This window comes from Epinephelus fuscoguttatus, linkage group LG14 (genome assembly GCF_011397635.1).
Source record: "Epinephelus fuscoguttatus linkage group LG14, E.fuscoguttatus.final_Chr_v1".
Lineage (NCBI taxonomy): Eukaryota > Metazoa > Chordata > Actinopteri > Perciformes > Serranidae > Epinephelus > Epinephelus fuscoguttatus.
Genome location: NC_064765.1, coordinates 33,555,929 through 33,568,237, shown reverse-complemented (window position 1 = coordinate 33,568,237; position 12,309 = coordinate 33,555,929). Strand labels below are relative to the sequence as shown.

The 12,309-nt window shown below is 40.6% G+C and overlaps 1 protein-coding gene across 1 annotated transcript; it reads right to left on the bottom strand.

Moving 5' to 3' along the window:
* Positions 1–1,464: 1,464 nt before the first annotated feature.
* LOC125900406 (alcohol dehydrogenase class-3 chain L) lies at positions 1,465–10,397 on the bottom strand. The gene is made up of 9 exons (XM_049595384.1): positions 10,254–10,397; positions 9,528–9,629; positions 7,904–8,045; positions 7,727–7,814; positions 7,395–7,614; positions 5,207–5,467; positions 4,748–4,883; positions 1,830–1,968; positions 1,465–1,566 (listed from the first exon to the last, which is right to left on the bottom strand). The coding sequence occupies exons 1-9, from the start codon at positions 10,269–10,271 to the stop codon at positions 1,542–1,544; spliced, it is 1,131 nt and encodes a 376-aa protein (XP_049451341.1). The 5' UTR covers positions 10,272–10,397; the 3' UTR covers positions 1,465–1,541.
* Positions 10,398–12,309: the final 1,912 nt, after the last annotated feature.

Sequence of the window (12,309 nt, the reverse complement as noted above, 5' to 3'; positions counted from 1 at the left end):
AAGCATCCATGTTTTATAATTCATAGCGCTTTTGCAGCAACATCTATATTTGAAGCTTTGTCTGCTGCCATGGCTACATGAGTCTGGACAGACATGGATAATTACTCAAACATGACTGATCCATAGAAACATACATCCACAAGGCAGTAATTCTAGTTTCTTTTTCTTTGCAGCTGATGTCTGATATGGGTGATGCACTTGGGCTTGGCAGACTGGCTCAACAGCGCCACCTAACAGCTTTTTTAAGTAAAAGCCCCCATCTTTAAATTTCATGTAGATGAATGAAATTTGGCAGGAATTTGTAACATGATCAGCCTTAAGAAAAAACGTCTTCAAGGTATACCCAACAGGAAGTCAACCTCATGTGATAAAGATCATCTGATATACACAAAATTTATGTAGTGTGGTCTACATGATATACAGCAACAAAACCTACAGGTAGTGAGTGTTTTCTAGCGCCATTTGGTGGATCCAGGAAATGGTTCACAATTTATAATATGTCATAAACAATGTCTAAATCATGTAAACAGTGTCCATTAGTCATGGGAATGCACGGCTGCCTGGCGGTAGAACTGGTGTCCCACCAGCACCACCAATGTGCAGGAAGATGCAAGGGTCGGTCCATCTCTGCTTTAATTATACTTTTTTCTGCTATGAATGAAATGTGTGCATTGGAAAATGCCATTTGAGAATCCAGTGTAGTTTGAGGTTAATCAACCCAATCAAGCGTAAAGGCCCACAGTCCTTTGAGCTAACCATTTCAATATTATATGTCCTCATTGTCCTTGTACAAGAATCCTTCAGAAGTTTGCCTCACAGGCGACAGACCAGTCTTCATCACTATGGAAATACAGAGGAGGAAAACTTTTTTGCTTCTGGGTCTCCACTGTAAAGCATGAACTAAACTGTTGGGAAACATGGCCGTCTACATGTTTTACCTAACTGAGTCTGGCGTAGCTGAGCACAAGCCGTCGTAGTAATTCTCTGAAGTCTGCTCCAGTTTGAGTCAACATTTTCAAAATGAAAGCGCCTCACCCAAGCTTGGAGAGACACTTACATTTGTGAGAAGTTATGAAACAGTCCGGCTAGAGGCAGACTTGTTCTCAAATCCTACAGGAGAATAATCAAAGGTTGTTTTGCAACTGTGTCAGCAGGCGAGTTTTACTTCATCTGTGGTGTCTTAAACACAACTTCATCAGGCCTTGATGTCCATGCTGCTATCAAAAAGAACCACTCAAAAATCCTCATCGATTAACGCCCCTCCAACTCTGATGCCATTTGGTTGTTTGTGGTTGTCGTAGCGTATTATTCATTCAGTCTGGATCAAAGAATATTTCAGAGTAATCTTGTTTTGGTTCCTCTGTTTTTCCTTCACACAATGTTCTCTCTGTGTATGTGCGTTCCTTCAGGGGCGAAACACTGATCAAAGAGGTGTCTGTGTATTGTTCAAATAAAACACCAACAGAAATTTGACAGATTATTTATTAAACTGAGCAGCATAAACTTGGAGTGACATCATGGTTTCCTCTGCTCTTCTGCATCTAGAACTGAAGGACGACGCGGATGCTGAAAGATGAAAGTTGGATTACATTGTGTTTTTTAAGACTTAAAATACACAACTGACTAATTCAGTGCTCATATTTGAAGAAAGAACCCTCATGGTGCAAATAATTACGAAGTCCTGTCTTACAATCTCGTCTCAGCTTTGTCCTTAACAGAGGGCAGCAGTGACGCATAATGTCTTCAACACTCAAAACCCAGAGGGACACTAAACCACAGCGCATATTAACATAAACAACTTCAAAAATGTTTCTTAAATCATGGCTTACCATTTCCCAGCATGCATGAGATCAAAACCATCAGTGATCTTCTCGAAGGGCAGAGTGTGAGTCACAAATTCATCCACTTTGAGCTTCTTGTTCATGTACTCCTCCACCAGTTTGGGGACACTTTCCACACTCTTGTATCCTGGGAAAAGTGTAAATGAGCTCATTAAGTAGAGGAAAGTGGCGATGTGCGTTTTATCAAGTGGTTGCATTAAATCTGAATGGCATGAAATTACTGACAGGCTACAGACAGGGCAGAATACTGAGCAAAGGACAAGTGTGCTTATGTGAATTGAACAGAGCTGTTACGTCAGTGTAAAATGAACCTTGAATCCTTTCATATTACAACATAGCCTCATCTCTAGGGAGGGTAAGATGTTCATGCATGTGAAAAAGCAAACAAGAAATCCAGATTATAGTAGTTAAACAGCTGAGCTTCAACAGAAGTGACAAACTGAGGAATGACTGTTCTAAATCTACACCTACACATCTTTCTACGTGTAAATGCTTGTGTAACAGCCTGGCTTCAGTCCACAGACACAAAGCACTGCAAGAAATTAATGAGTAGTTTGCTCTGTGCAATATGAGCTCATTATGAGCCACCTTCTCTAAGCTGGGATCTTTGTTTGTTACTGTAGAAGCAGGTTCCCGTTTGGAATTTCAGTCAATGCAGCTACATTAATTTTAATCACACTTAGCCTGTTACCCACCTTGAAAAACTTTGGGCCGTATTAAACAATCTATAGTGCATTGTGCATGTATTTAGGGCATATCCAACCACTTCTGCTCGTTAAATGGCGCACAATTTGGGCACAAAATAAGGTGCAAGGGGCAAAGGGGTTGTAATTAGTCCCTTCATTAATTAATCATAGGTGTGTGTTCAGCCAGTCAAAGTGTCATCTGCACTTCCCTCGGCGGCAGTGGCTCGGCCCATAGGGACTTAAGTTGACCAGAGGGTTGTCGATTTAAGTCCCTGTCCGGACCAAATAGTGGTAGCTGGACAGGTGCCAGTTCGTGTCCTGTGCAGTAAAGCACTGAACCCCCAAACGCTCGGAGCACCTGTCCATGGGCAGCCCCCTCACTTTGACATCTCTCCGATTAATGCATGTATAGGTCCTGTTTGTGCATATGTGTGTATTTTGGGGCTGTGTGTGTATGACAACCTCGGGGATTAATAAAGTATATATTCTATCTTCTCCTTCTTGAAAAGCCAGGTGCGCCTGCAGCTGGAACACTGCTATTTATGTGCTGGATTTAGTAACTTGGGAGAAGCAAGTGTTTTTTGTTTTTTTTTTGCTGAGAGTAATGCAGTAACGTCACTGCAGCAAATATCGTAAGACATTTAAGCAGCAAAATGAAAACTGTAGTTATAAACTTTACAGAGGACACTGAACTAAACTTTTAGCTTCTGAGATATTCAATGAAGTTACACTGCGCACAGCATCTCTCTTAATGGGGAGTTGGACAGCAGCTCTGCTCTGATCTCTGCTACGTTAATAGTTTACAGAATGTAAGTAATATTTTCCTCAATATTGATGTTATTATCTCAGTCACCCACAACCTATCTGTGTGTCCCTGTGTGTGTAATTAGCAGAATGTAAGCGTGTTGTAAACCTTCCTATGTAGGCGCATCTTACTATATGAAGGAAGTGCCCTTTAAACAGCAAAAAAAAAAACTAATGCGCCATTCTGACTTCAGACCAGATGTTTGCTGGTCAATAGTGCAGTCACTTTCTGCTGCCTCAAAATAGCAATCTCAGATTAAGAACTACATGCCCATGGCCACACAGAAGGGCACAAGAACATTTGTTACTCACACAACATGGCCACTAGCTGCGAAAATTACACCTGCGTTGGTCTGACAAACCTGGCCACTTTGCGTCAGGTGTAAGATAAGGCCCAAAGAGTTCACAGCCATTAGTAATGGGCAGTTCTTGTCAGTGTACTGAATCACTAGAATCCGTTCATTAAAAAAATGTGTTAAAAGGAATGGTTCACAGAATTGTTTAGTGCTTGACTCGAGCTCTGACTGCATGTAGGCCCATGTACTAAATGTATACGGCTCAGTTGAGCAAGCTAACTGCTTAACTGAGAATGGTTGTTCGTGTAGGATAAGCAAATGTGGTGAGAATTTAGTTATAATGCTTCCATTTATAAACTAAAAGCTGAAGACCCGCTATATTATGTACAACACATTTATTTTTAAGACGCCGTATTTCTAAGTTAAATATTTTGTAATACTTCCTACTTTGAGTCTTCAAGACATGAGGGAAGGGGGCAGGCTTCAGTGACTCAGGGATTCACTCAGGGCTCACATTTACTGTGCAGTACATTCAGTAAACGAATCACCGAACATGCTGTTCCCTTGAAGTTAAAGGATCTGAAACCGTCACAGGCCTGAATCACAAAATCAGTGAATCCCTGCACGATCGCTCACAACTGACTAAGAGCTCAACTGAACTGAGAAATTAGCAACTCGTTTCAGTTCAGTTTGTCACCCAAAGATTCATTCTTTTAAACAAACTGTTCACAAACATCACAACAGCCATGCTCGCAGCTCTGTGAGACTGTACTCAGGACCAGCTGTTCTTTGAGCTAATTGCTAATGCCAGCATGCTATGCTCACAATTATAATGCTGACATATTGATGTCCATCTTAGTTTAGCATTTAAGCATGCTACCTTTCGCTAACTGGGGCTAAAAACCAAGTGCAGCTGAGGCTAATGGGATTTGTGTTCGTTTGGCAGGTATTTGATAGTAGTGATCAGATTAAAAGTTCAACCTAATGATGTTGCAATGTAAAAAGTTATCAGTTTCTCATCCTGAGATGGACATTAGTGTCTGAACACATATGTTGAAAAGCAAACCTCCTTACATCTGCGTTGCAAAACAAATCATTCTCAGAACAACTAGCTGGTTACCTCCAAAAGCAGTGCCTTTCCAGGTGCGGCCAGTCACCAGCTGGAAAGGCCGGGTGGAGATCTCTTGTCCGGCTGCTGCCACCCCAATGATGACACTAGTGCCCCATCCTTTATGACAGGCCTCCAGGGCTGCCCTCTGCCATCAAGAGACAATATCAGGATGAGACAATATCACATCAACCTGATCCAAAAAGCACCTGACCAGAATATATTTGCGCATTGCCCAATTTTGTTTATCATACATTTATTTATTTTTTTTTAAGGCCTGATGTATGCCGGCATTTTTAGTGGTGGAGTGGGGTGTGCTATGCCTCCATATTCCCATCCTGCCAAGAATGAAATTGCAGTTATAAACTACTGAATTTAGGTTACTTGTATTCTGTGGAATAAAAGTATTCAAAACTACAATATACCTGCTGCATAACATCGATAATATGGGATTATTATTTCCTCACTCACCATGATTGCCACATTGCCCACACATTCAAAAGAGTAGTCCACACCTCCATCTGTCATCTCCACCAGGACCTCTTGGATCGGCTTGCTGTGGTCCTTTGGGTTCACCACGTCTGTGGCACCGAACTCCCGAGCAGTTTTGAACTTATCTGGGTTGAGATCGATTCCAATAATCCTCGTTGCCCCAGCTGCTTTGCAGCCCATGATTGCTGCAAGGCCCAGTGCCCCCAGGCCAAACACTGCACAGGTTGAGCCAGCCTCCACCTACAGGGTGAGGCAAATACAGGTCAGCACATTTCTGCTGCTATTAATGGTACAGCACACAGCAGGGAAAACAAGACTGATGTTGAATAGGACACCTTAAATTAATGCCACATAATGATTAGAAAAGGGGCCAACACATTTTGCATGTGCTTGCTTCTTTAGGCTTCAGCTGAGTTTCCCCCTGGCATCAGGTAAATACTGTAGGTACATACTGACTCATAAACAATAAATGGACATATTAAATCCATATTAAAAATGCTCCCAGCAGCTTGCTGAGACTGTAGGCACAACGGTGCTTTGACCAAATTACTAACATCAGCATGCTAATATGCTCACAATGACAATCTAACATGCTGATGTTTAGTAGGTTTATTGTTTACCATGTTCATTATCTTAATTGTGTTAGCATGCTAACATTTCTTAATAAGCATTAAACGTAACATTAAAAGTACAGCCAAGGCTGACGGGAATGTCATTAGTTTTGCAGGTATTTGGTTATAAAGAACTGGACAAATTAAGATTTTGATAATGGTGCTAAATGAAAATTTAAGGGATCACAACAAATGTCATGGCAATAAGCCCCATAGTTTTTGAGACATATAACTCAAAAATCACAACTTAACGTCACAGTGGCACTAATGCATAACTCAGAGGATCACCAAAGTCATCAGAACATGTATTCTGGGGACCATGACTGATTGTGCCAATTTATCCAGTAGACACTGAGGAATTTCACTTTGTAAGTAAAAGTCTAACCTGTTGGTGGCGCTGGAGGAAAAGTCAAAGGCTCACCAAAATTAGAGGGTTTCATCCTCTGGGAACCATGAGTGTCTCTATTAAATTTCATGGCAATGCATTTAATAATTGCTGAGACAATTTAGCCCAGAACAAAGTGGTGGGCTGCTATCCCATGTGCCATGCTGCTAACGTGGCTTAACAATACACCAGCACTAGCTTACAGTCAAAGAACTTACAGTCCTGGTCATCCAGAGGCTAAAGTTAAAGTCTACCTAGTCTGAGTGGGCGGAAGTTTGCTGCAGAGATCAGCCTCTCACTGGGTGGAACGAGCCACCCGCTGAAGTCCCGCCCCACCACCTCCGGTTGTGTAGCAGTTTTCAACCGTTTTCAACACATCCTTTACTAACTTTTGTGGTGTTTGATCTTGCGGGGATGTAGCCATTTTTCTGCCATGGTTCGCATCCTGTAGGCAATATTTTTGTGGGCGTGTTACACCAAAACCTGTTTCCCCCGGCAATATTTTTGCAAGCGCGCCGTTGCTGTGGCACCGCCCAGAACGATTGTGATTGGGTGAAAGAAGTACAAGCAGCCGGGGCGTTTTTTTCTCCAATCTCACAGTGAGAGTCGGCCCATCAAGGTCTGGTGAGTGAGACTAAAGTCTGCCTAACATTTAAATGAATAAAAACTTGTGACCACACTGAATACAAGTATAGATGTAATTGCGGTTTCAATCCACACACAACCACCAAGTGGGCTGGAATCTGTAATCTTGCATGACTGTTTCAAACCAGCAAGGTAGCAGCCATTAGCCTGTAAGTCAGCGAAGCTACTGGGAAGAATGCGATAAGACAGCTCATGGATAATATTCAAGACACTCAGACACAGAGTATCTGTTTTCAGTGTGGTCTGATGAAAGTATACAAGTGAGACTTGGTAATTGAAATTGCAACCGAGCCATTGCAGAAGCAATGGGGAAACAAATGGTGGAGAACAGCTACAACCATTTGGTTATTTGAGCCCAACAGAGTGATCAGATTTCAATTGTATCTAGACAAACTAAAATAAAAGTGTAAGTGTAATCAGGTTTAATCCTCTCTAGATACAATCTAAAGCAAGGCATAAAGGGGGTCTTAGTGACCAGCTGCAATGACTGATCATAGCACCGTGACATTAGAGGCAGCAGACTCACCTTGGCAGTGTTTAGTGCAGCTCCATAACCAGTGGTAATACCACAGCCCAGCAGACACACCTTGTCGAGAGGAGCCCTGTTGTCCACTTTAGCCAGGGAGATCTCAGCCACCACAGTGTACTCAGAGAATGTGCTGCAGCCCATGAAGTGGAAGAGGCTCTTGCCCTTGCAGGAGAAACGGGTTGTCCCATCTGGCATCAAGCCTTTGCCCTGAGTGAGCCTGGAGAGCAAAATATAACACAGATCTGACATCTTATCAGTTGCACAAGGCAAGAGTTTTATGTTCGAATCTGATGTACACAGTCGCATATGATTTAACCCTGGATATTTACCTGATCTTTTGACACAAGTTGGTTTTTGGATTCTTACAGAACTTGCACTCTCCACACTGTGGGACATACAAGGGTATGACTGTGTCCCCTGCAACAAAAACAGCCTGTTTGAGCATTACCATGATATATATTGATCCTCAATGAAGAGAAGAGAAGAAATGAGAAGAGAGAAAGAACCTGGTTGAAACTTGGTGACTCCCTTTCCAACGCTCTCCACAATGCCAGCTCCCTCGTGGCCCAGCACTACAGGGAAAACTCCCTCGGGGTCGGAGCCGCTTAGTGTGTAGGAGTCAGTGTGACAGATCCCTGTGGCCACAATCTGAAATGAGAGACTATGATCTGATCCATGCTCAATTGATTTATCATGCTCTGATCTGAACATGAACTCCTGCTGTAATCTGAGGAGATCAATCGGTTCATGAATCAATTGCTAATAATAATAATTTAAATCCTCAATTTGTGAGAATTACTTTTGGTAGAGGTTAAGTTTCTGTTGTAAAGATGGTATTAAGTTAAAGAGCAGGTCTCACTTGCTCAAGGTAAATTATGAATACAGTAACAATACAGCAGATTCTTTTCTTTTACAACATATAACCAGATATAACTACAGGGGCAAAGTACACTGTAGTGTTGGACTGATTGAGGAAAAACTGAGTATAGATAAGCTTTTAGGTGGAGCTGGTTATCATATAGTGTAGATGTGTGTAGATGTTATAGACCATATACAGGTACAATGACTTATCTAAGATGAAAAGGCAGCAAACCTTGCTTTAATTTTATAGTTTTAGTTGATCAGGCTCAGATGCTTTCTTAAATGGTCTTCAAACATATACAACTTTTATAGATTTGAATGGAGGGATCAGTTTGAGTTTAAAAAAATCCCCAGCACATTAAAAGAGAATAGCCTACGAGTCTACCAAGGGCAGAGGCTTTGTTTCAACATTTGGGAGGGCACATATAAAGCGAGTGTTCAAGGGTTTTCTCCCTGAGAAAAAGTGTGTCAAATACTTCATTTCCTGCATCCTGGTGATTTTTTGTTCATCATTTTAAGATATTTATGTAAAGAAAAACACAAAATTCAGGCAGCAGGTGACAATTCAAAATATAAAAATAATATTTAAACTAATAAACTTATAAACTCCTTCATATGTTGTCATGTAAACTCAGTAGACCAGTTTGTTAAAGTTACTGATTGGCGCAGGCATGTTTCAGATCATTTTAGAATCAGTAGGCCGGGTTTTTTTTTTAATATTACTTCTTTTCAACAATGAATATTTGTTTCATCTATATTTACATTGTACTGTGTAATTTGCAAAGCATTTGTTGGTTAACATGTTTTAGGTTTGGACTATTTTTCAGAACATTTTGAACAACTTATGTTTTAAAAAGTGATGTGGACATAATCTGTCATTTCAAAAAGGGGTGGGGGCACATCCAACTGTCCCCAGTGTAAATTAAACTTGTTTACTTGAGTAATGTATGGAAACCTGGCTGCAACCATAGAAACAGTGGTTACATAACCTTGGAAAGAGCCACGGCTCAAAGGTGTGTCTGCACGCACAGGCGTGATTCAGTACTTAGACAAATAACCCTTAATCTCTACTGAAACGTCATTTTTTGTTATAAGAATGAGCTTTTTTCTTATCTTTCCAACTCTGAACAGTTGCTGCATTGACTTTAATTAACTGTAGATAAATTATAAGCATGACAGATGAATTTGCAGCAACATATTTATCTGGTAGATGCACAAATCTTTAGTAAATGTGTATCATTAATAAACACATCAGCCGTGTTTCATTACCTTGAGGCGAACTTCCCCATCTTTAGGAGGTGCTACCTCCACCTCCTCCATGGCCAGAGGTTTTCCAGCCTCCCATGCTACCGCAGCTTTACACCGGATGACCTAAAACACAACATCCAGGATCTTCAGCAGGCCTGGCATCACTCATGATAATTACTCTGTGGACATTTAACCCATTCAGTGCTAAAGTGGAAGCATACGTGATTCAAAGGGTGGAGGGAGACACACTGCAAATTTCTTTTACTGTAGACTACTGTAAAACAGGATGAAGGTCTGTTTATCATTAGTTCCCCAACCCTATTTCTCAATGGCTTAACATAACAAAACCATAACTGTCACCTGTCTTCAAAAAAACACTTTTTTTCCCCCCATTGTGCAGACATGTTGCAACAACAGGAAGCCTTAACCAACACCCAGAGTCCTCCAACAGATACACAAAACTCTTGCCTATTATAGACTGTGAAACAGAGGGTCTGTTTCTCTTTTACGGCAGTTAAATTAAAAAAAAATGTCCCAATAAATAGCAGATCTAACCCCACTCCCCTTACCCCTCCTCTTGTACTGTAAACATTCCCTCTGTTCCATAAACACTTGACTAAGCAGTGGACAAAGTCCCAGCAACTCTAGCAGTGTTGATGCACCCAGAACAGCTCAGATCCATTCAGACATTTACAGAAATGTATTACTTAGATGTCATTGTATGTGAGGAGAAGTCAGTGTGCTTACCTTCCCTGCAGTTGCCATGTTGTTTCACAACCGGACTCTCACTCACAAGGTTAGCTGAAAGTGCAGGTCTTATCAGAGTTTAGACCAATCACAAAGACGGGCGCTGCCTGCATGAGCTGTGGGCTGTGTCCACACACTTTCTGCTGATCTTTCCACTTCCTGCAATGCTCATTTCCTCAATACACGCTGGAGGTCTGCAGTTAGACCCCTCTCCATTTCCTCGGTCCAATGGTTAACCAGAGGGGAAGATGAGTGTATTTAAACAAACCACACACACTTAATAAATATTTATAATATGTAATACATACATTTCATGGAAACCACATTTGTTTCTTTCTATTAAATCCCAGTTTACGGTGTGCCATTTAGTTTAACACTTCAGTAAACAATTTAGGATCAAGAAACATTGGTTGGGTTTTTCATTAGTTTTTGATTTTTTTCTGTATTTATTTCTGTTTGATTCCAGTTATATTTCAGTTTGGGTTTAATGCTTTTAATATAGTTATTTGTATTCATCATTCATTTATTATTGGTTTTATTAATTACCTATTTATTTTGCACGAAAGTCCAGATGAATTTTGGCATTTTGAGAGCATCTAGCTTGTTAAACAGTTTCAGCGAGGTATAACATTGGGAGTAACGTAATTTGATCACTGAAAAGCGTCCATGTCATAACAAACATGGTCTCAATGGTGCACACTGTTGGGAACTTGTGGTTAAAAGTGCTGTGAAATAATTTATGGTTATGATAAATAATTATTAATTATATTACAGTATGTAGTATGATTTAATTTACATCAAATCATATCATGGGACAGCATTTCCGAAAAAGGAAAATGACAGCCGATTAATTAATTCTGTCTCATAAAATATACACTGATTGCTCACTAAAATAATAACTATAACCAGAATCATCCAATCAGTAGTAAATACTGAAGGATTTTGGAGTTTCTGACAGAGAAGAGGTTGGCACATTTACTCTTGAAGCCAAATTAACTGGAGAAAAGTAAGGTACTACATGTATGAACTACAGCTTGTCTTACTTTCAGTACAGAGGTGGACTGTGTTTTTAGCTATGACCATTAGAAGCAAACTCTGGAGCTCTTGCGCTTAATTTGCAGAGAGTCATTTAGTGGTCTGTCACTGACCATGTTCAGTTTAAATTTGCAAAACAGAACAAATCATTTGTGGAGTCCAACAACACCAAACGCCCAGGAACAGTGCTGGTCTTTAAGCCAATTTTACACGAAGGCCAATGTGGAATTACAACTTCTGAGTCCATCACGTAGAGTAATGGGGCCCAGATGTACATTCTGAAAAAGGCGTCTATAAATCAGTGGCAACCCTGCAAAATGACTAATTTCACTCTCAGAATTTGAGCCATTCGAATTTGATAACATTCTAGAAGATGGCCAGATGATTAAATAATTTTTATCCCCAATCATGTCAGCAGACAGTTGCTCAGCCAGTGAAAGTTAGCTGCTTGGCTGCCACAAGTCACTAGTCTGCTTGCTCTATGGGCCCCATGGTGCAATAATTGCATACTGCAGAAATCAATCATCTGGAGTTGTCAGATATACCACTTTCCTCAATATGAATAAATTAGCCCAGTGACCATGGTATTTTTGGAAAATAGAACAAGGATTGGACTAACGTAGCATGCTGTTGCTAGCTGGCTAACCAATGAATTTCTCTATGCTGCTTAACGTTGCAGATTTATTGATGGGTGGATGTCATATTATTGGTTGAAACTGGTTTTTACTAGCTTACGTTAGCATGCATCATATTTTATTTTACAGGAGGACATCATGGTTGGATTCCGATGTAAGAATACAAAGAAATTGATTTTTTATTTTTTAATTTTTTTTTTTTAGCATATATTTGTGCTGGGTCATTCTAAAGATCAAAAATGTGACCGTTTGAGGCTCCTCTGGGAATCGTAGCACCACATCTGAGGAGGCAGAAGTCCAAGCACCAAGGTCCTGTTGACCTGCAGCAACGTCTGGCAGTCCATCTGAGGTAAGTTGTAGTGTGACCTACTGTCAGCTATTTTATT